The 26,853-nt window shown below is 41.8% G+C and overlaps 1 protein-coding gene across 1 annotated transcript in view; it reads left to right on the top strand.

Moving 5' to 3' along the window:
* The window catches only part of gcn1 (GCN1 activator of EIF2AK4), a 34,369-nt gene that overhangs the window by 3,956 nt on the left and 3,560 nt on the right, over nt 1-26,853 (top strand). The window contains exons 7-51 of the mRNA XM_034595131.1: nt 2,610-2,744; nt 2,831-3,008; nt 3,102-3,176; nt 3,478-3,606; nt 3,695-3,745; nt 3,832-3,930; nt 4,098-4,271; nt 4,374-4,526; nt 4,608-4,700; nt 4,809-4,884; nt 6,141-6,300; nt 6,485-6,674; nt 6,801-6,925; nt 7,147-7,325; nt 8,506-8,599; nt 8,682-8,795; nt 8,905-9,103; nt 9,193-9,342; nt 10,012-10,193; nt 10,545-10,625; nt 10,836-10,979; nt 12,267-12,391; nt 12,525-12,714; nt 12,828-12,898; nt 14,299-14,464; nt 14,551-14,745; nt 15,455-15,701; nt 16,371-16,492; nt 16,623-16,737; nt 18,181-18,360; nt 18,661-18,881; nt 19,017-19,085; nt 19,870-20,008; nt 20,101-20,297; nt 21,532-21,674; nt 21,768-21,885; nt 22,052-22,267; nt 22,392-22,556; nt 22,791-22,952; nt 23,039-23,131; nt 23,220-23,363; nt 23,480-23,749; nt 23,918-24,031; nt 24,939-25,169; nt 25,301-25,494. Of these exons, the coding sequence (XP_034451022.1) occupies nt 2,610-2,744; nt 2,831-3,008; nt 3,102-3,176; nt 3,478-3,606; nt 3,695-3,745; nt 3,832-3,930; nt 4,098-4,271; nt 4,374-4,526; nt 4,608-4,700; nt 4,809-4,884; nt 6,141-6,300; nt 6,485-6,674; nt 6,801-6,925; nt 7,147-7,325; nt 8,506-8,599; nt 8,682-8,795; nt 8,905-9,103; nt 9,193-9,342; nt 10,012-10,193; nt 10,545-10,625; nt 10,836-10,979; nt 12,267-12,391; nt 12,525-12,714; nt 12,828-12,898; nt 14,299-14,464; nt 14,551-14,745; nt 15,455-15,701; nt 16,371-16,492; nt 16,623-16,737; nt 18,181-18,360; nt 18,661-18,881; nt 19,017-19,085; nt 19,870-20,008; nt 20,101-20,297; nt 21,532-21,674; nt 21,768-21,885; nt 22,052-22,267; nt 22,392-22,556; nt 22,791-22,952; nt 23,039-23,131; nt 23,220-23,363; nt 23,480-23,749; nt 23,918-24,031; nt 24,939-25,169; nt 25,301-25,494 (6,668 nt within the window). The remainder of the gene's footprint in view (nt 1-2,609; nt 2,745-2,830; nt 3,009-3,101; nt 3,177-3,477; nt 3,607-3,694; nt 3,746-3,831; nt 3,931-4,097; nt 4,272-4,373; nt 4,527-4,607; nt 4,701-4,808; nt 4,885-6,140; nt 6,301-6,484; nt 6,675-6,800; nt 6,926-7,146; nt 7,326-8,505; nt 8,600-8,681; nt 8,796-8,904; nt 9,104-9,192; nt 9,343-10,011; nt 10,194-10,544; nt 10,626-10,835; nt 10,980-12,266; nt 12,392-12,524; nt 12,715-12,827; nt 12,899-14,298; nt 14,465-14,550; nt 14,746-15,454; nt 15,702-16,370; nt 16,493-16,622; nt 16,738-18,180; nt 18,361-18,660; nt 18,882-19,016; nt 19,086-19,869; nt 20,009-20,100; nt 20,298-21,531; nt 21,675-21,767; nt 21,886-22,051; nt 22,268-22,391; nt 22,557-22,790; nt 22,953-23,038; nt 23,132-23,219; nt 23,364-23,479; nt 23,750-23,917; nt 24,032-24,938; nt 25,170-25,300; nt 25,495-26,853) is intronic.

Genomic DNA, 26,853 nt, shown 5'->3' with positions numbered 1-26,853 from the left:
TTTACTTTTTCTCCAAGCAAATCAGAGATGTGAGTGTGATGCAGAGGTCTACAACCCAGTGATTTTTTTGCTCCCATCTGAAGTGCATTTTTAACCCCTCACCAAGTAATAATCAACCGAGAGATTTTTATTTGTATAGCTCATATTTCCATATATATATACACTACCGTTCAAAAGTTTGGGGTCACTTAGAAATTTCCTTATTTTTCAAAGAAAAGCACTGTTTTTTTCAATGAAGATAACATTAAATTAATCAGAAATACACTCTATACATTGTTAATGTGGTAAATGACTATTCTAGGTGGAAACGTCTGGTTTTTAATGAAATATCTACATAGGTGTATAGAGGCCCATTTCCAGCAACTATCACTCCAGTGTTCTAATGGTACATTGTGTTTGCTAATCGCCTTAGAAGACTAATGGATGATTAGAAAACCCTTGAAAACCCTTGTGCAATTAAGTTAGCACAGCTGAAAAAGGTTTTGCTGGTGAGAGAAGCTATAAAACTGGCCTTCCTTTGAGCTAGTTGAGTATCTGGAGCATCACATTTGTGGGTTCGATTATACTCTCAAAATGGCCAGAAAAAGAGAACTTTCATGTGACACTCGCCAGTCTATTCTTGTTCTTAGAAATGAAGGCTATTCCATGTGAGAAATTGCGAAGAAACTGAAAATGTCCTACAACGGTGTGTACTACTCCCTTCAGAGAACAGCACAAACGGGCTCTGACCAGAGTAGAAAGAGAAGTGGGAGGCCCCGGTGCACAACTCAGCAAGAAGACAAGTATATTAGAGTCTCTAGTTTGAGAAATAGACGCCTCACAGGTCCTCAACTGGCAGCTTCTTTAAATGGTACCCGCAAAACGCCAGTGTCAACGTCTACAGTGAAGAGGCGACTCCGGGATGCTGGCCTTCTAGGCAGAGTGGCAAAGAAAAAGCCATATCTGAGACTGGCCAATAAAAAGAAAAGATTGATATGGGCAAAAGAACACAGACATTGGACAGAGGAAGATTGGAAAAAAGTGTTATGGACAGACGAATCAAAGTTTGAGGTGTTTGGATCACACAGAAGAACATTTGTGAGACGCAGAACAGGTGAAAAGATGCTGGAAGAGTGCCTGACGCCATCTGTCAAGCATGGTGGAGGTAATGTGATGGTCTGGGGCTGCTTTGGTGCTGGTAAAGTGGGAGATTTGTACAAGGTAAAAGGGATTTTAAATAAGGAAGGCTATCACTCCATTTTGCAACGCCATGCCATACCCTGTGGACAGCGCTTGATTGGAGCCAATTTCCTCCTACAACAGGACAATGACCCAAAGCACACCTCCAAATTATGCAAGAACTATTTAGGGAAGAAGCAGGCAGCTGGTATGCTGTCTGTAATGGAGTGGCCAGCGCAGTCACCAGATCTCAACCCCATTGAGCTGTTGTGGGAGCAGCTTGACCGTATGGTATGCAAGAAGTGCCCATCAAGCCAATCCAATTTGTGGGAGGTGCTTCAGGAAGCGTGGGGGTGAAATTTCTACAGATTACCTCAACAAATTAACAGCTAGAATGCCAAAGGTCTGCAATGCTGTAATTGCTGCAAATGGAGCATTCTTTGACGAAAGCAAAGTTTGAAGAACAAAATTTATATTTCAAATAAAAATCATTTTTTCTAACCTTGTCAATGTCTTGACTATATTTTCTATTCATTTTGCAACTCATTTGATAAATAAAAGTGAGTTTTCATGGAAAACACGAAATTGTCTGGGTGACCCCAAACTTTTGAACGGTAGTGTGTGTGTATATATATTTTAAGAAACAGGGGTAGTTACTTTAAACAACAGAAAATTTAAAATATATATTTATAATTTAGATACTAATAAAAAACCACTGAACAAATATAGGTACGTGTGTTAATAAAAAATAAAAATAAATATATATATATATATATATATATATATATATATAATAACAAGGTTCGACATCCTCTGCCCTTGATCCTCAAGGTCAGCCCTTGATCCTCAACTACAATGAGGAAAAACTACATTTCAAAATTCAAACCTTTTACTTGGGGGGGAGCCCAAATTACTTACTATTGTAGGTACTGAGGTGCTCTCTCACCTCGCTGCCTTGCCAGATTAGTGCGTTCACCCGGGTGTCACATGTCCATCACTGCTGATCGGAGCAGGAGCTAAATATAATCTGTGTTTTCTGCAGAGTCATTTGACCTGGGAGTGAATGGTGTATGTTTCCATTTATTGCAGACAAAGCCCGATGTTTTTGACCAGTGGATAAGGGGGTTGAATCCCCTCAAGCTTATCAAAAAGGCTAATGTCATGCCATGTTCGGATTTCTGTCTTTGTTGGTTCAATTTTGTAAACTTTAAATGAGTTTATATGTAATAAGCTACATGTTTGTGATATTGAATCCACATTTACAAAGAGGCCCTTAAGAAGATTTTACTTTCTATGTTAGGAATAAAATTACAGCTAACAATGACAGTTAAATAGTAGTACTAATGCTGGTTGAAGGACAAATGATTTTCTGTGGGCCTTTCAAATCATAGCAACAGTCATGAATCCTTAATCGTGTGCTCAGTAAGTCTGACCTGTGATTTGTTTAACAGAACCCTGGATTGGTTGATCAGTACATCAGCACACTGCTGAGTCTGGACCAAAGCCCTACAACTCTGGCCATGCTGGGGGTGTGTGTAGAGTTCTGCACTGCTCAAAAAGACAAAGCTACAATAGAGAAGCATAAGGTAACTTTTTTTATATCCTGATTTGTAACCTTCCATGTGCTGCAAGAGTAGCAACAACATTTAAACTTGTGTGTGCTGTTTTTCAGAGTGCCCTGTTGGACCTGTATGTTAAATCAGTCCTTATGAGCAAGACAAAACCACAACAGCACATTTTGGACAAATGTGGCTCCTTTCTGCGTCATGTGTCCCACTCTGAGTTCAAGGAGCAGCTACTCCCTATCCTGCAGAAGACAATGCTGCGTAGTCCAGAGAACGCCATTGAGAGTGAGGCTCTTTCTGTTTCTGATGACTGTTTAATACTTAATGCTCAGCCACCTCTCAGATAGTGGATTAAAACATTGTTTGGTCTCTTTCCAGCCATTTCCTGCCTGCTGTCCAGTGTGACTCTTGACCTCAGTCAGTATGCCATGGATATCGGGAAGGCAATAGCAAGTAAGGCCTTTATGGATTTTAGACCAATTTAGTTATGTATATGTTTAGTAGAGCGCCAAAAAATGTGTCTTCGTGCAAGTATTTATATCGCATTTTTACAGTCCTAATGACAACTCAAGTGGTCTGTATTTAAAGGGTTTGTATTTATATAGAGCTTTTCTCGTCTTGAAGACCGCTCCAAGTGTAGCATCAAAGTATCTTGCCCAAGGACACTTTGGAATACAGTCTGGAGTAGAAAGACTGGAGTCGAACCACCAACCTTCTGGTTAGAGTATATAAATATGGTCGTTTTGTGTTTCAGGTCAGCTTAAAGCCAATAACGCCCAACTGATGGAGGAGGCGGTCCAGGCCATGCACAACCTGGCTAAGCAGTGCAGTGACCCCACGGCAGTGCAGGAGATTGTCACACACCTCTTCAAGATCCTCGGAGGTGAGCAACTTAATTACCCTGTAGAATGAAATATTGTCTCATTCATGTTTAGTTTTGCTCAGCTGAAGCACAATTCTTGCATTTGCAGGGTCTGAGGGAAAGCTCACAGTTGTTGCCCAGAAGATGAGTGTGTTGTCAGGTAAGGGGTACTTTCAGGTATGATGTAAGCATGAGATAGTAAGGACACAGACATATTTCAACTTAAGAATTTTGTTCTTGTTGTAGGGATTGCCAGCTGCAGCCATCATGCTGTGTCAGGAACCTCCAGCCAGACATTGAGCGCTGCAGTCGCTGTGATGTTCATCCCTTATTTACAGCAAGAAGGTATCACTGCTCTGTTTTCTCTTCCCTGCCAGAATCCTCTACAGACTTACTAACTCCATGAAAACAAGACAATCAGAACCCAAAATGCAATTTTATGCCATGAGTCTGGAAATTGTTTGCAAAGTCACTGTTTCAGTCTAGCACTAACTTTACTTTGTTTCATTTAGTTCATGAGGGCACCTTGGTGCATGCCGTGTCCGTGCTCTCCCAGTGGAGTAGTCGCCTTACAGTAGAAGTACCATCTGCTCTCTTGGATTGGATGAAGAAAGCTTTTACCCTCAAGACCTCCACCTCACTGGTTCGACACACCTACCTTCAGGCCATGTTGGGGGTCTTTAAAGGTCAGTCACATGAGAGACATTAGGCTACATGTCAAATGTCCAGCTCCAGATGCATTAGTTTAGGTCAAACTACTTACCACATTTCTTTTCCCCGATGACTAGGTGACACTCTGGCACAGGCCTCGGACCTCTTGCCTTTGCTCCTCCAAACGGTGGACAAGGCAGTGGCCCAAAACTCCCAGCATGCTTTGCTTGCAGAGGGTGTGGCAGCTTCTGTTCTTTTGAGTCGACTGGCTCTGCTGGAGACACAGACAGGTGAGGCTCTCATTTTTACATTTTATCAATCGCTGTTGGAGAAGGAGGATGGTAAGTGATGCAGATTATTTGTCTCTACAGAAGCTAAATTCACCAGCTTCTGGAACGTGATCTTAGATGAGAAGAAGCCACTATTCACCACAGAGAAGTTCCTCTCCCAGGCCAGTGAGGAAAGTATGGAAATATCTTTTCTTAATATCAGCATTGCAGAAGATCATGAGTGATGTGAAATGTCAAGACTCAAAATGATGGATTATTTCTGTCTTTGTCACTGTTGTGTAGCTCTACTCACAGTACTGCTGCTCTGTGAAAGGCTCTTCTTGGACCACGCCCACAGACTCAACAGCAGTAAATCAACGTGAGTCTGTACTCTGATTAACCTGGACATAACTTTTTCCCAACAAATGTGTTATTATTACTTAAGTATTGCTGGAAAATGGAATATTTCCTTTAACTTACGTGTAACTAAATGCTGACACGGCAGCTGTCCGTACTGTCACCTCCGCCAATTAGGTTCTGTTTTGATTTGCAATCACCACAGAACTTGGTAAAAGGATGTGGTATGGATCAGGGAAGAACCCATCAAATTTTCGATCTGGATCTAGGGGCAGAAGGATCCCGGATTTGTTTTTCACTTTCTTAAACATTGCGTCTTTTTGAAATTTTCCTTGATTCCAAATTCAAATCCAGATCTAGTGAGTTTAAATGCTGTTTCATAAGGGGAATGTTGGGTGTTAATGGAGGTATGTACTTCCTGTATGAGACTAGTTAACATTGTCAACACAACATGAAAAGCAGCAGTAGTGTGGTGCTATTAATCTTCAAAAACGTTCTTCTCTCGCTGTCGTTGCTTGTTAACCTTTCTTAATATCGTCATACACTACTCTCACCAATAATGTGCTGAACTGCATCATCTGGATGCATAGTGACATTTTTAGAAATGACCAATGTTTTGGAGGAACGCAGGACATGTTGGATTATGGTGTTCAATCAAACCCATATTTCAAGTAGATAGCTGTCATTAGCATTGGTGCAAATTGATATACTATTTGAATCCTCCTCATTTAGCATTCATAAACATTGAATACAAATTGTAATGGTTTATAACACATCAAATGTTGTAAGCAGATACTAAGTTATTTATTTATTTATAGAGTTGACAGCCACTTTAACTCCTCCTCTGCTGGATGCTGCTTTTAAAACAACAATTTCTTATTGCATTATATTATAACATAGGACACCTATTAGATAAGATGTGTCCATTAGAATGCATTAAAATGTATCACACACAAATTTTACTTTTTTACTGTGTATAGACCCAAGTACTCATATTATCAAGAATATCAACATACTTTAAACCCATATTAAGTTCCTTCAATATAGTTGCCATACAATGACTGTCACATGATTGTAAATTATGCATTTTCAGTGAGCTCCTGTTGGTTGTGATTATTGTAAACTTCCATTCTGAAAGGTTCTGTCCAAATGAGATCTAATGTAGTTTTATTGCAGGGAATATACAGAATATAGATTTATTACACATTTGTCTAATTTACTTTCCTGTCACACTTTAATCACTAATTGATGTTTCCTGCATGTTACTGTGTTTTGTAGGATGTATCATCACACCACTGTCGCAATTCTGCTGTCTCTGAGCTGGCGTGTAAGGAAGAGGGCACAACAGACGGTCAGGAAGCTGCTCTCCTCTTTGGGTGGATCGAGTTTAGCCCACGGCCTTCTGGGAGAACTCTGTGTGGTCATCAACAAGCACAAAGTACACACTGATTATTCAGATTTAGTCCTCAAAAATATATTTACAGTAGTTACGCCACATCTACCAAAAGAGAAAATCAGATTGTACTTTAGTACATATTCTGTTTTATAATTACTTACAACCACTACAGTTTGAGACAAAGTGAGTTTATTTTTTCTCCTGACTGACTGTTGTAATTTGTCAGGTTTTACCCCAAGACGTCCTGGTGTCAGACTCAGGAGAGCTGACTGAGTTGGGTCGCAGCTACATCCCCCCTCGTGTTCTGCTGGAGGCTTTGTATGTTGTTTGCTCTGCTACCAGCCAATGGGGGGACCCTACCGAAGCAGAGAATTTGGCCATGGAGACCATGATAGTCTCTCATCATCCATCCATAGGTATGAGAATGAGTCTTATTAACTAATTTCATCCCGCTAGGTTTTTGTAGTTTAATGACTCTGGGATATTGCATCAGTGCTCTGTCCTGTACTTGACATCTTATCTACTCCATGTGTCTCCTTCAGTTGAAGCTCGTCAAGGCCTCTGGCCTGTTCTGCTCTCCTCCATGAACATAAAAGCAGAGGAATTTATAGAACAGAATCTGGAGAAGATCCTGCCTCGTCTACTAGATGTCAATGCTGACAACCAGGTGTGACGATAACACACAGCTTTCACATGAGATTTATACACAATAAGAATACTTAAGTGTACTTGACTGCTGCGGCGAAACTAGTTACCTTTTTTTCTACATCCTGCATACAGGATGTAATCATTTGCTGAAGAATCTTGCAACACATTTATCATTGAAACATACTGATTTATGTTACATGATACCAGGATGTTTACAGCTCATGTTTCTTTTTTTCCCAGGCAACAAAAAATGCGGTCGGGGCTCTCTCCGGCCTCTCCCCGGACAACCTGTTACCGCGAGTGATGAGTCATATCACAGAGGGACTTTCCCGACCTGCTCTGCTTCACGTCACCAGAGAGGAGTACGCCATCATGCTCACACCAGAGGGAGAACTGTATGACAACAGCATCATCCAGAGGTAACACACAGTCTCTAAAACCACTGATGACTTTGACCTCAACAATCTCCAAAGTTTTCTTCAGTTTATTTTACTGTTTAGGGCAACGCAATAAAATATCACGATATGATTTTCATCAATAGCAATATGACAAAAGTCAAATACATATTGATGTAATGCTTATGCATTGTTAAAGCACAGTGAGGAGGTATAATACAATTGATCTACCCCAAATATCTAAAATGTCTTGTTTGTCATTATTTGCTCATAAAAATGAGTTTAAAACAACAACCTTGACTCGGAGCAGGGGCGGACTGGGACAATAATTCAGGCCGGGAATTTGACTTCATTCCAGGCCACCCTTTTCACGCAAAGCACCAGTCCTCTAATTTTTAGGCTATCCCCATTTGTTGATGTAAAGGTTATGACATAAACTTGGGACTGATCAACAAGTACTCTATTTGAATACTGAGTTTTCAAGGTATGCTAAGGCTATGGTTGAATTAGTTGAATCACTAGGAGTACCGCAATCATATGACACACAAATGTTCAAGGCTAGACACACAAAACAGTTAGCCTACGCTTTTAAAAAGAGAATGATATGTACTAGCTCAAATGTTCAAATGATTAACCTTATTTTCAAGCATCAGGCATATCAAAAGTATCAAAATCTTCACACACACTAACAGAAATTTAACATAAGCTTCAACAATGTAAGTAAGTAAAAAGTTTTATGTTACAATGTTTACTCACTGTTGTCCATAAAGCAGACCAGTCAGAGTAGTCAGTAAGAAATTATCACTAGTAAACCAGTAGGCGGCGCAGTAACTCACTGCTCTCTGCCATCTTGTCAATGACGTCACAAGGCTGCTACAAAGATTTTTAAGTAGCGGAGCTGTAATGTCTTTGGCTGCTATGTGCGTCTCGTTCCTCATTCCTGCTTGTTATATTATCGCTGGTCAAGTTGACGGTTCAAGGCTGGCCCGAACGACCATCAGGCCATCGGGAAATGTGCAGGTCACCACTGCTGTGTAGCAAAAATCTGTTTTGAAAAACTTAAAAGAAACAGTGTGACATGTATTGTGGTTATTATTGATATAGACTGGGATTAATACTTCTTTCTTGATATACTTTTTGGCCCTATGATTCAACCCTTTTGTCCTTTATTTACTCCTGTCTTCCACCTCTACACTCGTTGCAGCGCCCAGAAGGAAAGCACCAAGAAAACAAACATAAAGCGAGAGAACAAGGCCTACTCCTACAAGGATCAGATCTTTGAACTGGAGTTAAAGGAGGTAACGTTCACAAACCACCATCAATATTCTTTGGAGGTGATGGCGGCTGGAACATCCTTTTGATTTGTCATCATTTTTACAGGAGATAAAGAAGAAAAAGGGCATCAAAGAGGAGGTGCAGCTTTCCAGCAAACAGAAGGAAATGATGCAAATCCAGCTTGACAAGGAGAGCTCTATTCGCAAGAGACTTCAAGGGGTACGCAACCAAATCTGAAGTAAAGATTGAAATGATGTCTTTAATGCCTGGAGCACGGCTTTCTAACTGTGTCTTCTTGTTGGCCCGTGGCTCACCTTTCTGTCACCAGCTGGATGTGGAGCTGCAGAGTGTGATGGGTCTGCTGGAAGCTGTTTTGATAGAGAGACCAGCACAGATCACCAAAGAGCTCCCTGCTGTCCTCCAGGGCCTCCTGCCCCTGCTACAGTCCCCTTTGGCTGCTCCACGCGTCGAGCTGCCCTTTTTGGATATCGGAGTGTGCCTTATGCCCAAGCACCTTCACCATATAGGTACACAGCCTGTTTTTGATTGTATTGATAAACACAGAACTGTCTTAGTATCTCAAGTCAATTTTAATCGTCTTTATTTCCCCTTCCAGCTGTGCTTGTGGGTCATGTGACTTTACGGCTGCTGAAGCCGGAGTGTGATCTGGACTCGGCCTGGGAAGAAGAGGACCTGGACACAGCAGCCAACCGTACTGTCGTACTGCTGCACGACCAGACTGTCCTGCAGAGAGAGAGCAAGAATGGTGAGCACAGACACTTAAAACATCCTCACAGGCACCACACTTTTTTCTAAAAATAGATCTATATATATATATATATAGAATACATATATATACATACATGTATCAATTTTAATGCTAACAAAGATGTTTTACATTCTTTGAATATGTCCAGGTTATCTTCAGAACTGTTGGAACTCTCATTTAAGTGTTGTTTCCCATTTGATGTAAGGAAATTCACCCTAACTATTGCCCCTATTCCCCAGGTCAAAGAAAACACTTACATCCAGTTTTTTTCTGTAATGTGATGGATACAATCAGCATTCACTCCTGAGTTTATTTAAATATGTTTTGGCCATAGACCTTCATCAGCCATCAAATTAACAGTGTGAAACAACATATATTTTCTATAAAGCAACAGACAATATTCATCAAAATACACAGTTTAATTTTACAATTAATACATTCAAATAGGTATAAAAATATGCAGAAGTTAATTCACACAACATAAATACAAATTACTCGAATGAAATGTAAAATAAATCTGAAACCAGGAATGGGTTATATGAAAATACAAAACATGCAAAATCTGCAATTTCAGGTTATATATTAATATAAAAGTGTATATATATATATATATATACATATATATATTATTACAGTATTTCCTGAAAATGTTGTTTTCTTCCTTAGACGTGGCTCCCCTGTCTGCACCAGCGTTCTCCTTCTGCTTCCCTCTCCTCAATGCCATGCTGAGGGAGTCCTCGGGCAGCACCGAGGAGACAGAGAACATGATGACCAAAGAGTTGCAAGTCCTCAACGAACACTGCGAGCTTCGGGCAGAGACAAACATTGATGCCATTGTCATAGATGAGGTAAAGTCAATTGCTTTGACTTTATTTTCTGTCTGTGACTTGTGCAGGAGGATGAGTGGGAAAAACAATATTCATTGGAAACAATAACCCATTTGTGCAGGCCACCAGAAATGAGTAATTAACAAGAGTATAATAGTTTTCATGCTGTCCTTTTGTGTTCACATTTATATACTCACAAATCATCCACCTAGCAGTCAATGTTTGCATGTCTTGGCAATATCTATTAAGCAAAGTCCTTTATGTATAACAATAATATGCAAAACAAATTGAGAGAGCTTTACGTGACAATATTATCATTTATTTTGTATTTGAATGGATTTATATACTAACTGTTTGGTCTTCTTGTCTCAGAACGGGCCTGAGCTGCTTCCACGTGTCAACATGTTGCAGCTGCTCACCAGAATCATTTCCACAGCCGCCCCAAGACTCCAGGTAAACAAGCAATTTTACAAACAGAATTTAAACTCTCAAATCTACTCATAGTTTTTGGAGTGAATTATTATTTATTATTATATAAAGTATATACATTTTCTAGAGTGTGAATTTGTCAGTTAGTTTCTATTTATTGTATGCAAGGCATTTGCTGTTTTAGATCTTGTTTTAGTTCTGAGAGATGTATGAATTGTGAGATATGTGTTGCAGGTGTTAGCGTCTCAGTGCCTGACCGCTCTGTGTGCCAGTGCTGGAGGAGAAGAAGGCTGCACTGTGGCAGAGCAGCAAGAGATAGATGTGCTGCTCAGCGCCCTGCTGTCACCGTGCTTCTCTGTCCGAGACTCCGCCCTCAGGGTGAGCTTTGGACAACTTTCATTTCAGGCCTTGTGTTTTTAGGATCTCCATCCTTCTGACACATTCTCATGCAATGTCTAAGAAATACCACAAAGGAATTTCACAAACTGTTTCAATTTTGGTGGTCAAAGTCACTGTGATGTCACAAAACATGACTCGAGCCATAACTCAAGAATTTGTATCCAAAATCATATTTTTAGATCATAATGGAGCCACTTATTTTGAAGATACCTGGCTACTATGTAACTATATATATATATATATATATATATATATATATATATATATATATATATATATATATATATATATATATACACACACACACTGCTCAAAAAAATTAAGGGAACACTTAAATTACACATCAGATCTTGATGAACAAATTAATTAAGTAAAAAAATCTTTACTGATGTACATTGTAATTTGTTGAGAACAAAATGACGCTACAATGGTCAATGGAAACCTAAATCATCAACCCATTGAGGGCTGCATTCAAAACCACACCGAAAATCAAAGTAAAAAAAATTGAAATTACAGGCAGCATAATGTTCACCACGGCTTCTCCAGACTATTTCACGCCTGTCACATTTGCTCAGTGTGAACCTGCTCTCATCTGTGAAGAGAACGGGGTGCCAGTGGCATAACTGCCAATTCTGGTCTTCTCTGGCGAATGCCAATTGAGCTGCACGATGCTGGGCTGTGAGCACAGGGCCCACTAAAGGTTGTCGGCCCCTCAGTCCACCCTACAAGGGGTCTGTTTCTAACAGTTTGGTCAGAAACATGCACACCAGTAGCCTGCTGGAGGTCATTTTGTTTGGCTCTGGCAGTGCTCCTCCTGTTCTTCCTCACACAAAGGAGCAGATACCCGTCCTGCTGCTGGGTTCATGCCCTTCTACAGCCCTGTGCAGCTCTCCTTGTGTAATGGCCGGTCACCTGGTATCTCCTCCATGCTCTGTAGACTGTGCTGGGAGACACAGCAAACCTTCTTGTGACCACACGTATGGATGTGCCTTCCTGTAATAGCTGGGCTACCTGTGCTACCTGGGCTGCAGGTACCACCTCATGCTACCAGTAGTGACAAGGACACTACCAAACACACAAATAGAGAAGAATCAGTCATGAAGGATAAGGAGAGAGCAATTTCCTGTGGCCACCACATGCAAAACCATTCCACCTTTTTGGGGTTGTCTTACTGTTGCCTTCCCTTAATTGTTTTGAGCAGTGTATATATAGTACATGACCCACTGGCTGTGTATGCATACATTAACTCCCAGTCTTTGTGCATAGGGATTGTTGGAGATGGAGTTTGCCCTGCCCACTGACAGCACGGAGGCCACTGGGCTCAGTTTGCTGCGCAGACTTTGGGTTGCCAAGTTTGACGTTGAGGAGGAGGGGCGAGCTTTGGCGGAGAAGTATGTATTCTTGGATTCTGATTTCAAAAATGCTATATCCTACAAAATGTGCTTCAGCACGGTGAAGGAGCATAGACACTTATTATATAATCAACAGTTGAACTAATTTGTTTGCTTGGTATTTCCTCCTCAGGCTCTTGGAGTCTCTGGCCCTGGAGCTGGTCCCTGAGCTCTGCTGCCTGCTGATTGGAGATGTCACCCACCACGAGGAAGCTATCCGTTCTGCCGCGGCCGATGCTCTGTCCAGTGCTGTGTCCGAGTACAAAGACCAGTCTGCTACTGTGCTTGGCCAGCTCACTGAGCTCTATCAAAAGAGACTTTATGTGAGACCCTGAGACATTTCCAAATCACACTATTACTCTTACTGCTCTAGCTACTACTACTGAATGAATTTCATATCATAAATCTATGATGTTTGTATTTTTTATTTTTAAAGCGACCTCCTCCAGTGCTGGATGCCCTGGGCAGAGTCATCTCTGAATCTCCACCTGACCAATGGGAGGCCAGGTAGATCTCAGTTTGTTTGTCAAGACATACCAGAAGCTTTTAAGATGAGCTAGATGATGAGATTAAGTTTAAGATATGTTTTATTGGAAGCCAAAAAGAAAATCTTTATGTCTCAGGAACCTAAATTCATTTATATAAAATGAACCAGCATAATATATACTTTACATTACAAGTCGGGATTAGTTTCAACAGAGAAATATGAAGCCACAAAATAGTATTGATTAATAGATTGATTAATATTGATGACAAATGGGCAGATTTCCCAGGGTGGAAAGGGGGGTCCTGCCCCCCCCCCCCCCCCGCCCATCCAGAGAGTTGCCCCCATCAATATCATTGCAAACATAAACAATTGATTTTAAATAGTAAAACAATATGCACTGAGCGCATGTTCATTAATTATAGCCTCACAGTGGTTTGGTCCACTGCTTACAGCTCCCCCTCCCATATCTCTCTCAGACACACAAACACGCACACACATATACACGCTTCCTCTCTCCCTTCCTCCCTACCTCCCTCTCTCGATGCGAAGAATGAAGGTTTTTAAACATAAATATGTGATCTTTTCTAGATGGTAATGAAGTAATATTTTGATAATATTTAAGATTAACTTACCCAAAACAATTAGGTTCAATGAGCATTATTTTTTCTTACTCCATGTAAAATGACTGCCATGGTGCATTTTCTGTATCATTTCTCTTCATAACTAAAGTCTTAATTCATTGAAAAAAGACCAAATTACACAAACCCTATTTATGTTTAGTGTCTCTAGGCTATACACATTGACAGCAAAACATTAGAGATCGGCTTCTTCAGGAAAACTAAATCTAATAGGCAGGTAATGGGTGTTGCTTCTCTACTGCTACTGTAAAAAAAACCTGTGAAGAAAAGATGTCCAATCTTGCATTCAGTGCACCAGGGATATCAAATGCAAGTTGATATAAGAAAGTAATGAAGTGCTTATGGAAATGTTTCACAAATGTGTCATCAGCCAAAGGCATCTTAGAGAGAAGGGCTGGAGAGGCAGACAGGCAGGGACAGTCAGACAGAGGCATAGACTCTCAAGTAAGTTAGTGTTTGTCTCCAAGTTATGATGTAAAAGCCCTCTCAACTTAGACGTGTAAAAGTAAAGACATTAGGCCTGTTGTTGTGTTGAACTGTGTAGTTATTGAGTGTTGAAAGGGTCAGATCCTGGGAGAGAGCCAGGCACAGAAGATAGGGCCAGAGACAGCAACGAGCATGAGGACCCTATTTTTATCTGTCTTGTATTAGCAGGTATCAGATATTATCAGATAATATCATAAAAGCAATGATATTGTTATAACAGAGTACTAGAAGACATAGAGTGTAAAGTATTCCTTCTTTTGCACTGAGCTCTTTTGTCATACGCACTTGTTTGTCAGGTGTGGCATCGCTCTGTCTCTGAACAAGCTGTCCCAGTACCTGGGTGAATCCCAGGTCACCCCTCTCTTCCTTTTCTTCGTTCCTGATGCGCTGAACGACCGCCACCCTGATGTGCGGCGCTGCATGCTGGACGCTGCCCTCTCTGCACTCAACACACATGGAAAGGTACGGCTCACATTGGTTTAAACACACACTTGGATACCACCATTTTTGTCATGCACTGTACGTCATGTCCCTGCTCTTTGTAACAGGACAACGTGAGCTGCCTGCTGCCAGTGTTTGAGGAGTTCCTGAAGAACGCCCCCCAGGACGCCAGCTATGACTCTGTCCGTCAGAGTGTAGTTATTCTGATGGGCTCTTTAGCCAAACATCTGGACAAGAATGATCCCAAAGTTAAACCCATTGTGGCAAAGCTCATCACTGCACTCTCTACACCATCACAGCAGGTAAGCAACTCATCCCATCTACAGTGGAAACTGCTTAAAGTGATCAGATATAGTGATCAACGGTTTATATGGATCAAAACACTTGAGACAGAATCGTTCCTATACAAATGCTGTTTAAATAATTTGGTTATAGTGATCAAACAGTCCGCTTACTTTTGTCATTTTGGGTCTCTTCATACATGTTTGGACCATAAAAACGTAATTTTTTTTACTGCTCCTCTCTGTGTCTCTATCATTCACACTATGACATGCACCAAATCTAGCCAAACCCAAAGTGCCCCGCCATCTTGTCCGGCTCCATACATTATCTAAGTTTACAAATTCTGTTTTTAACGCGAGCGGGACAGGCTGATGAATGTGTAGCTATGAAAAAAGATTTTACTGCGTGCATGCCTGCATGTTCATACGTGAGTGAGCAATGTTATCTTTCTCTCAAGTTCTGGGACTATCATACAGAAGCTAGCAATTTGGTTATAGTAATCAACAGCTTATAGTGATCAATTTGGCCTGGGATAAACGTGATCACTATAAAAGGTTTCGCTGTACTTACTTACCCTCCATTGTTCAATGTTCAGCATTCAAGATTTGAATTTAAATGCACATCTCATTTTCCTGCCTCCCACATTACTGCCAATTCAACCCTTTTGTCTGGACCGAAATGAAAAAATTCACCACATAATCTCATGAGGTCTGTCAAATCCCTCATCAGGTCCAAGAGTCTGTGGCAGGCTGTTTACCTCCTTTAGTCCCTGCCATTAAAGAGGATTCTGCAGGCATTGTAAGAAATCTGCTGCAGCTGCTGCTGGAGAGCGACAAGTACGCAGAAAGAAAGGGAGCAGCGTACGGACTGGCCGGCCTGGTCAAAGGTCTCGGGATCCTGGCGCTCAAGCAGCAGGAAATCATGTCCACGCTGACTGACGCCATCCAGGACAAGAAAAACTTCAGGCGGAGAGAAGGTTAGTGAGGATCATCCATCCGCTCCACTGTCATGCTTTAGATAAATTTACACCTATATATACAGATAACAGTGTGTCTTGCTACATCATCCTCATTAGCTTTGACTCAATTCAGGGGCTGCATCCTTTGGAGTAGTGGTCTTTCCGGCCCACGAAGGAGGCAATCTCCGTGGGCTGGGTAGGCCGCAAAGGTCGAACTGAAATAGCCGTTCTGGTCTGCAGACGCTTTTCTGCGATCTGCATCACCAGCTCGCGCTGCTCTTATTGCTGTTGCCTAGCAACAGAGCTGAAGTTAGACATTATGAGAAAGTTTGCACGCCTCTTGGTTTATTTAACATTTGTACCATAAGCTGTTGAGTTGAAGCGTGATACTCAAGCATTGGACATCTTGTCGCTTGCCAGCACCATTATCTATTTTTAATATGGTTCGTCACCGAAGCGCAATGAATCCTGGGATAGGTTGGGCTGGGGAAGGATCCTCTTCTGGAGCCTTCGTCGGCCGCATTTGAAAAAGGACAGCCGCTGTGGTGCTATTGGTCTTCAAATGTAGCCTCTGAAGGATGCAGCCCCTGAACAGCTATTGTGTCTAGCACACAACTGCCAGAAGCTTGGTACAGCTTTTTTTTTCTTTCCAAAAGAAACTGCTGACCAGCTGTTTGTCTCTTGCAGGATCACTGTTTGCCTTTGAGATGCTATGTAACATGTTGGGGAAGCTGTTTGAGCCATATGTGGTCCATGTCCTGCCACACCTACTGCTCTGCTTTGGCGATGGAAACCAGTATGTCAGAGAGGTGAGTGGGTTGATCATATCCTGAGGCCATTGCCTCTTCTCCATTCACATCTCGCTTTCTGCTCAAATATACTTGAATGGTGCTCCCTGACTTAAGTTATTACCCCACTCCCTGTCTCCTCCTCCCCCAGGCTGCAGATGACTGTGCCAAGGCTGTGATGAGGAACCTTAGTGCCCACGGCGTGAAACTGGTCCTCCCTTCCTTGTTGGTGGCCCTAGAGGAAGAGTCTTGGAGAACTAAAGCAGGTGAGGTGCTCATGCATACAGAGTTACTCGAGAGGTCTGGAATATATTTAGGATGCAAGATTATTTGGTCGTCTCCAGGTTCTTTGATTTGTCTGAGTCTTGCTTAAGCTGCTTTCAGACGTGCACTGAACTCTAGAAAATGTAATTGTCTGGAGTGGCTGAATGTGAGAACCAAAATGTCAGTCAGTTGCTGCGGACATTCCCCAGAGTTTTTCTCCTGCCAGCCTCCTAGTAAACACTCAGGATAATCTCTGATTGAACCTATGTGACGATACAGCAGGAGATCACTGTGAGCAAATTGACGCATTGATGATGTTTCTAACACACACAAAAATAGTTCAAATATCTCTGGATGAAAAATAGAAGCCATACAAGTAGAACATTCCGATAAAGAGACAACGGGATTCAAGAGCTATTGTTGATATGGGCCACCACCTCCATCTCTACAATGGAACTTATACATTATAGGGCCGGGGCGACTCGTCGACGTAATCGAGGTCATCGATTACGTAAATCGAGATATTTAGTTTTGTTGTGAATACATCTAAGTGGAGAATCTCCTGCTGCTGTTCATGTTTGAAAGGCAAACTCCAGAGAAAGTCTGGACTCCATTGTGCATTCATGTCTGAAAACGGCTTTAGAAAGCTGAAGAAAGTTGTGTCCCAGCATACATACTACTGTAAATTTATTGTAGGCAGTGTTGTGCGTGAACGCATTCAATGAATATAATGTAAATATTCATATTTTTTGTATACGCTGAACTGAACGAATCAGTTTACATATGATGAACATGAGCTGCGTGAACATGAGCAGCGAGCGAAAACTTTGTGTGTGTGTGCTCCCAGACTCTTCAGACTGGGAGCACACATCAGCCCCGGGGTCCCGCCCCCTCTCATTTGCTCAGAGTGACACACACAGTGAGATAAGAGGAGAGTTAATGTGAAGCAGCCGGTAAGTGACTTTGTTGAATAACAGTGGGAAAAAACAGTGAAAACAGAGTTTTAACTGAGGTCCACAGCTGCTCAATGATCAGAAGGTTGGTTTGTACCGTGCTGGCGTTTCCTGTGTCCTCCCTCCACACTCCTGCTGACCTGCTCTCACTTAAACTAATAAACACCAACACACATCACAAGTTATAAGGACCTGATCAGTACATGAAGTAACTTAGTGTTTGTTTGATTCGCTCCAGAGTTTGAGTCAACATTTTGTGTGCGCTGAGTAGAACACGAGACCTGTTCATTTTCATCTGTATGAACTGAACTTTGAACTAGTTATTTTTAAGTGTGAACTGGCACAACACTGATTGTAGGATATTTATACCAACGTGTATTGAAAAAATAGTTTTCTGAGCAATTATATCTATTGTTGTGAAGAGCAGGGTAACTGAGTCTTTTTCTTTTTCATTTATAAACTTCTTGTGAATAACCCCCTTCTCTCCTCCAGGCTCGGTGGAGTTGCTGGGTGCCATGGCTTACTGTGCTCCCAAGCAGTTGTCCTCTTGCCTGCCCAGCATCGTTCCCAAACTGACCGAGGTGCTGACCGACTCCCACGTGAAGGTGCAGAAGGCCGGCCAGCAGGCCCTCAGACAGATCGGCTCTGTCATCCGGAACCCCGAAATCCTGGGTGAGGGAGCAGACAATACTATTTTATATGATCATAGCATGCTGAGCATGACAGAGCACATTCAGCCTGAGAAATACTCATTTTTCCAGTTTGTTTCTAGTTTTTAACATCTTAAGCATAGACTCCAGTTGTAAAGGTCATACAAACAAATGATGAACAATGTATACAAAACCGGGCATGAATTAATTAAATCAAAAAATCATGAGGCTTGCATTCAGAGAATTATTTTAAGGATTTTTTTTGTTTACCGCTGAGGTTTAGTCTGCTAGTGTTTTAACAGCGATGTCATTGTTCTCTCAGCCATAACCCCCATCCTGCTGGACGCCCTCACGGATCCATCCCAAAAGACACAGACGTGCCTGCAGACACTGCTGGACACCAAGTTCGTTCACTTCATCGACGCTGCCTCACTCGCCCTCATCATGCCCATCGTCCAGAGAGCCTTCCAGGACCGCTCCACCGACACACGCAAGATGGCCGCTCAGATCATTGGCAACATGTACTCCCTCACTGACCAGAAGGTAAGCAAGCTGTGAAGAAATATTACAATGAACTATAAAACAAAAATGACATCTTAACTTGTCCTTCAAACCTTTGTATTCTGAAGACTTTTTGAGGCATTTTGTTAATGGTGTGATATGTGTCATTGTTTGTAGGATCTGTCACCCTACCTGCCGAGTGTCATTCCTGGACTGAAGGCTTCTCTGTTGGACCCAGTGCCTGAGGTGTGTTAATTAATAATTAAATACACTATATTTATTCACCTGTAACCTGATGGTAGCAAAACACTTTTTTATTCATACTTAAGACCTCACCTGTCAGTAATAATGTATTACTTTTTGTGATTTGCAAAGGGAAAATGACTAGATTATAACTAAACTTTTTATTTTACATATGTATCATATATGTAATTTATGCTGTTAAAATATGTATCGTATTTTTAACATGTACTAAACATAGTAACTGAATTATTTTTAAGACTTTATGCAGCCTATATTCACATCTCTATTTTGAACTTCATTTAGTCCAGTTTTAAGTCTATCATATGTGTGTACGTCTGACCAATCAAAATGATTATTCATTGATCAGTGTTGTTTGGCTTTAACAGAGATATTTTTCATTATTTACAGTGAGAACTTCAGTAATATACAGTTAATGATTCAGTTAAAGGAGCCAGAACCGTATAAAGATTTTACGAATTTGCACTTGCACTGAGCTTTTCTCTCTCCTTACGCTGATGACTAAATGGTAACATTAATAAATATAGGTGTTGTATAGCAAACTCTGCAGCTGGGGGTCTGATCATCTTTTGATCGTCATGAATGTCTGCAAAGTAATGCTTTGAGATCAATTATATGAATGAGGAAATGAAGCACAGTGTCATCTTCTTCAGACTCAGCAGAAGGTGAAACTGGGTTTTCACCTCACCCACTATCTGGAATATGCCCCACCACTATGTGTTCTGTTGTATAAAGTTGAAGCCAGAGTCGCTCTTCTTCTCCTCTCCAGGTTCGTACCGTCTCAGCCAAGGCCTTGGGTGCAATGGTAAAGGGGATGGGTGAGTCCTGCTTTGATGACCTGCTGCCGTGGCTCATGGAAACCCTGGCCTCTGAACAGAGCTCTGTAGATCGGTCGGGAGCTGCACAAGGTCAGTTCTTCTTCACCCTCTTGTTGTGTTGCTGGAGATTTGTGCCCAATATCATGTGCCTCACTGAATGCTTTGTGTGTTGGTGTGTTCAGGTCTGGCTGAGGTGATGGCTGGACTGGGAGTGGAGAAGCTGGACAAGCTGATGCCAGATGTGGTGGCGACAGCCAGCAAGGTCGACATCGCTTCCCACGTCAGAGACGGCTACATCATGTTGTTTATCTACCTGCCCCTGACCTTTGGAGACAAGTTCACTCCTTACATTGGGCCCATCCTCCCTTGCGTTCTCAAGGTAGTGGCCACTCAATTGTGGGAAAGAATCTGTTCGTATGTTTTTTCCAATTTAGCCCCGAGTTTTGATTTTATTTTTTGTATGGGTGCAACTAAACTATAGGTATACATATTAAATGGTTTGTATTTATATAGCGCTTTTCTAGTATTGATGACCACTCAAAGCGCTTTACAGTACAGTTTGCCATTCACCCATTCACACACACATTCATACAGTGCATCTATTAGCAGCACTTTTTCTTTCTATGAGGGGAAATTCAGGGTTTAGCATCTTGACCAAGGACACTTCGAAAAGCAGATGGGGAAGACTGGTATTGAACTGCTGACCTTCTGGTTGGAGGACGACTGCTCTACCCCTCAGCTACAGCCGCCCCATCGCCATTCTTTTGTCATTTTATGGAAGGAAATGCTGAAGACAGGCTATAGATTGATTTCCCTTTGACAAAAAATCTAAGATTTGTGTGGTAAAATGTAATTATTGACAGAGTACTCAAATGTATGGGGAGCTAATATATAGGTATTTTCACTATTCAGAAATATGAGCCAGTAAAATTGCTACTTTAGAGGTTAATTTGTATGTGGCTCTCATCCCTGTATTGTCAATACTTTTTTATACCACACAGCTCAAGCTTACTAACGGAGTGAGCCTAAGAAAAAAAAAGAAAGAGTAAATGGCAGTGAGAATACTTCCCAAGATTTCATAGATTTAGCTCTGGCCAGTAGTGAGAAATGGCAGATGTGAAAAAATCTCCTGCGGTTTGCCTGCTGCCCTGAATCCCTCTCATTCTGACCATTGTTAATGCTTGCACACACAATCATCCTGCTGTTTACCATCAGCATAACTGAAAACAAATTTGCACCAGTCTGGATGTCAACGCAGGATAACGTACACACAGGATCATGTACGACAGAGTATTATGGCATTTAAAGGGTAAAAACATCTTGAGATTTGGAGAATAAAATCTCGAAATCCCAATATAGCCCTAATACTCGTCATATTCATATTCCATCATATCTAACGATTTGATAAGTCCTAAATTTCATTCTATGGACTTAAAAAAGGTCTTAAATTGAACTTGCTGAAACTCTGGAGTTGAGATTTTGTGTTAAATGTATCTATCAGGAAACTGCCTTGTCACTGACTCAAGTACCTCAATCATTTAGCTGTGTATCATTCTGCAGATCACACTTCACTGCAGCTCAGTATCTCTTTCTCTCTCTCTGTTCACTGCCAGGCCCTGGCTGATGAGAACGAATATGTGAGAGACACAGCACTGCGAGCGGGCCAGCGAATCGTCAGCATGTATGCCGAGACCGCCATCGCACTGCTGCTTCCTGAGCTGGAACAGGGCCTGTTTGATGACCTGTGGAGAATCAGGTTAGATTTGAAAACGCGGTCACACATTGTTGATTGAATAAATGTCCCCTATATACTGACTAAATGTGCGTCCATGCTGTTGTTGGTGTGCAGGTTCAGCTCTGTACAGCTGCTTGGAGATCTACTGTTCCATATCTCTGGAGTAACAGGAAAGATGACCACAGAGACGGCCTCCGAGGATGACAACTTTGGGACAGCAGCATCAAATAAAGTGAATAGATTTTCAACAACAAATCCAATACGTATTTATCCAGTTAATAAAAAAAAAACACAACATACTGATACTTACCTTCAAATGAGGGTTTTGTTCTGCTGTTTTTCAAACATATTCAACATTGATTTGTCAAGCATTGCTGACCTTTGAACTTCCCCCACAGGCCATCATTGGTGCTCTTGGCGCCGAGCGGCGTAACCGCGTCCTCTCTGGCCTCTATATGGGTCGTTCAGACACCCAGCTGGTGGTTCGACAGGCTTCCCTCCACGTGTGGAAGATCGTGGTGTCCAACACCCCCAGAACTCTTCGAGAGATCCTCCCAACCCTCTTCTCTCTCCTGCTGGGTTTCCTTGCCTCCACCTGCCCCGACAAGAGAACGGTATTTTACTCCTTTTCACTTCATAGTCCTTTGCTTTTATGCTCCCTGGTTGATAATTGTCCGTATTTGCTATGTTGTGGCCGTGAAATTACCCCCCACTGATTGTGTGTCCATGTGGTTATAGATTGCTGCTCGGACATTGGGTGACCTGGTGAGGAAGCTGGGAGAGAAGATTCTCCCTGAGATCATTCCCATCCTAGAGGAGGGGCTGCGCTCTGACAAGAGCGATGAGAGGCAGGGCGTCTGCATCGGCCTCAGTGAGATCATGAAGTCCACCAGCAGAGATGCGGTGAGTCACACACATTTCTCTTCAACAAAGGCAAAGTGCTAAGTACAGTCTTTCAAAGAGAAATAAGTACCCATTTTTATGTACCATTTATTGTCGTCATTTTACTATTAAAGTCAATTCCTTTTTAGTTCAGAATCTAAATCAAAAAAATCACAGAAAAAATGGAAACTTAACCCAAGAATCTGAGAACTGAAACAGACATGAATTATTAACCTGGTGGTATTTCCACTGCAGGTACTTGTCTTCTCTGAATCACTGGTCCCAACAGTCAGGAAAGCTTTATGTGACCCACTGGAGGAGGTTCGAGAGGCTGCAGCCAAAACCTTCGAGCAGCTCCATGCAACCATTGGTCACCAGGCGCTGGATGACATCCTGCCTAACCTGCTCAGACAGCTGGTGAGTGAACAAGGACACCAAAAGTCTCAAATTTAGATAGCATCAAAAAAAATCTGGTCTATAATACATTGAATGTGTTTTCCCAGGATGATGAGAAGACGGCTGGCTTTGCTCTGGATGGTCTTAAGCAGGTCATGGCGGTGAAGAGTCGCTCTGTTCTGCCTTACTTGGTTCCAAAGGTAATGTTCAGTCTGGTTTTCTTGTGTTAGTCCATATTATTGTGTCCAGATGACTGACTAAGGCCGATGTCCTCCCTAACCTCACTAGCTCACTGCTCCTCCTGTGAACACCCGTGTGCTGGCCTTCCTGTCTGCTGTGGCTGGCGATGCTCTGACACGCCACTTGGGTGTCATTCTGCCTGCTCTGCTCTCCTCCCTCAAAGGGAAGCTGGGAACCGAGGATGAAGCACAGGTAACCCCAGCACCCGCAAATTATTACATCCACCGCTCCTGTTACACAGCCTTTTCGTTCTGTCCTCATGCTCATAAAGAACTAACGATCACCCTGATGAATTATGTTTGCCTCAGGAGCTGTGCAATTGCCAAACAGTGATCCTCTCAGTGGAAGATGATGTGGGCCAGCGCATCATCATAGATGACCTGCTGGAGGCCACACGAGGTGCCGACCCCGGCCACAGACAGGCTGCCGTCACCGTCCTCAATGCCTACTTTGCTCGTACCCGCCTGGACTACAGTTCCCACACACGCAATTTACTGTCCGGCCTCATCCGCCTTCTCAATGACTCCAACCCAGAGGTCCTGACTCAGAGCTGGGACACCATCAACTCCATCACCAAGGTGTGTTGAAGTGGAAATGAATAGTACTTGTACACAACTTCATCTTTGCATTGATGCAGAGATACCATATTCATATTTATACTACATGGTGGAAATAAAGCAAAGAGTTTAGTCCTGTATAGTCAAAGGGTAAATGTGGACACTGTGTTGTTACTTTTTGTCTCACAGAAACTGGACGCGAGCAGCCAGCTGGCTCTAATCGATGACCTGCACCGAGACATTAGATCAGTAGCTGCAGATGTGAGGGGTCAGCACCTGGCTGGTTTCTGTCTGCCCAAGAAGGTAAGACTGCTCCTCCTGACACATTCAACAATACATTAACAGCATGGTGACTTCATTGTTGGTAGTTCTATTTTTTACCCACATCCTTTTGTCTACTAAAGCTCCTGTGTTGGAAGATTACTACAACCTTGCTGTGGTTGACACAATTCTGGTTCAGTTATATCACATATGCGATTATAATTCTCACAATAGAGATGTCTCCACTTATGTTTTAATTCATCTGTTTAATTCTTTACCATCAATTCGACCATACTAAGAATTCTCAGGAGCCATGATCAATAACACACTTGATCAACAACAGTTTTTGACTATTAATCATTTAAAATTCCAAAAATTCAGTGGTTCCATTTTCACAAATATGAGCAGTTTTTTGGCTCTCTGGTTTCAATATTTTACACAGCATTTCCCACAAAATTCATTCAATCTATGGCGGTATTGGGGCTGTGATTGGTACAAATACTAAAGAGTGAAAAACTGGTTTTATCGTGACAGAGAAAACTGTGCGAAGCTGAAACTATTTGGTCTAATTGTCTGCAAGAACAGTAATAACTTTATGATGATGGCGCGAGTGCATGAGTGAGCATGCAGCAAATAGCACTGCACACAGCTATACAGTAGAATGCAGCAAAACATCAAATAAGAGATGTCTTATGTTATTATGAGTTATTGTTAAAGCTTTTTTGGGTTCGTTATGAAACTGGTGGGACAATATGGCGGGTCACCACAGTCTAGATAATTAATGGAAAGCACTGTTATAGCAACTTTGGAAATGCAATTTGATGTTGTCAGATTAAGCTTTTAAGACATGTTACAGAGTAATTAAGCAGTTAATCAAAATATAAACTGACCGATTAATCAATGAAAATGTTGTTCACTATTATGTTCCTCATCCTGTTTGTGTCCACAGGGCGTGACCTGTATCCTGCCTGTCCTCAGAGAAGGTGTCCTCACCGGCAGCCCTGAGCAGAAAGAAGAGGCAGCTAAAGCATTGGGAGGGATCATCAAACTGACGTCTCCTGAGGCACTGAGGCCCTCTGTTGTCAACATAACTGGACCTCTCATTCGTATCTTGGGAGACCGGTTTGCCTCAACAGTGAAGACCGCTCTGCTAGAGACTCTCACCCTGCTGCTGGCGAAGGTCTGTGCCTACATCTCCCAATAGGACATCAAAAATACTGTTGAATATACATCCATATCTTTCTTCATAAGGGAGTTTGATTTTGTCTTGATTCCCATCTCTTGGCTCAAACCTTTGTATTCCTCCTCCAGGTGGGCATCGCCCTGAAGCCCTTCCTCCCTCAGCTGCAGACCACCTTCCTGAAGGCCCTGCTGGACTCAAGCCGCGCGGTGAGGCTGAGGGCTGCCGAGGCTCTGGGCCAGCTGGTTTCCATCCACGCCAAGGTGGACCCACTCTTCACCGAGCAGCTGTCGGCCATCCGTAATGCAGAGGACCCTGGAGTCAGGTGAGATTCTGAGAACTTAGGTTGGAAAAGATTCTCTATTTTTGGAAAGTAAATGATTTAGCTGAAAATTACTGTGCATATCTAATCACACTATTGATTCCTGTTGAGGATGGTGGTTTTTACTTATTTAATATTGAAGTTTAATTTGATGTTGGATAACAAATGCATACATGAGAATGTGACAGTCGTGAGATTGTATCGTTTCCACTATTACCTCTTTAAACCTCAAATGCCTCAAATCTGATGAGATATCCTGTGAAGAGGAATTGTAATGCCTAGTTCACACTACACCCTTTGTATGCATATTGCTTTTATGAGAAGTACCAAAGAAATTAATTAAGTCGTAGGCTGAGTTCGAGTATGAAACACCCACCATTAAAACGTGTGTCATTATCAAATATTAAGTTATGAAGTTATAAAAATGAGTTAATACATTGTTATTAGCAAAGCTGAGAATAAATACCAGGATTTGTTATTTCGTTAAAACTGTGATGTGAAGCTCACCTCCTCCAGCTTGATGTAATTCTGTAGCAGGAGGATCAGTCGGATAACTGTGTCTCTTGACATGTGGTTTCATGATCTAATGTTTGGAAACCAGATATACTAGTCGAGGGTTTCTCCTGGTGAAGGATGTGTAGTGTGTGAACCCCCGCCCCCCATCGCCTGTCCATAATGTAGTGTGAACTCACAATGACTGCAAGACTCCTGATCACAAGACCGCAAGTCTTGAAGTGTGAACCGTACAGTGATCCAATAACTTTGAAAGTCGTGTTGTGTGAACTTGGCATACACACACTGCTTCAGTTTAAGGCTTCAAGAAGGAAACGGTGCTCTGCAGGATGTGTGTATGAACGCCCCGATGTGTCAAACCACTGGTGGAAAAAAGTTCCAAATATGAAACAGAAAGGCTAATGTTAATGTGGGTAGTGATATTTCTTTAACAGATGCCAATAATATTGTCTGACATCAGCTTATCATCAATAAATAATAAGAAATGTCAATACAGAAATGATAAATACATGTTTGGGTTTATTTAATAATAGTATCTCCATTACATAATTTGTCCACCAGAGGGAACTGACAAATTCATTTTTCAGCTCTCCTCAGTCAGTGAACTTGAGCCTTCTTTAATAACTAAATCTAAAGGACTGTATTTGTTTGTTTATGTTAGAATACAACCTGACCATATATATATATATATATCTAAAGGACTGTATTTGTTTGTTTATGTTAGAATACAACCTGACCATATATATATATATATATATATATATGTATGTATGTATGTGTGTGTTTTCAAACATTAAAATGATTATCTACGTTTAAAAAATCCGTTACTGTCGGGGCCCCTATTCTTAA

This window comes from Hippoglossus hippoglossus, chromosome 9 (assembly GCF_009819705.1).
Source record: "Hippoglossus hippoglossus isolate fHipHip1 chromosome 9, fHipHip1.pri, whole genome shotgun sequence".
Taxonomy (NCBI): domain Eukaryota; kingdom Metazoa; phylum Chordata; class Actinopteri; order Pleuronectiformes; family Pleuronectidae; genus Hippoglossus; species Hippoglossus hippoglossus.
The sequence above is the reverse complement of the archived record's forward strand: the minus strand, read 5'-3'. Positions and strand labels throughout refer to the sequence as shown.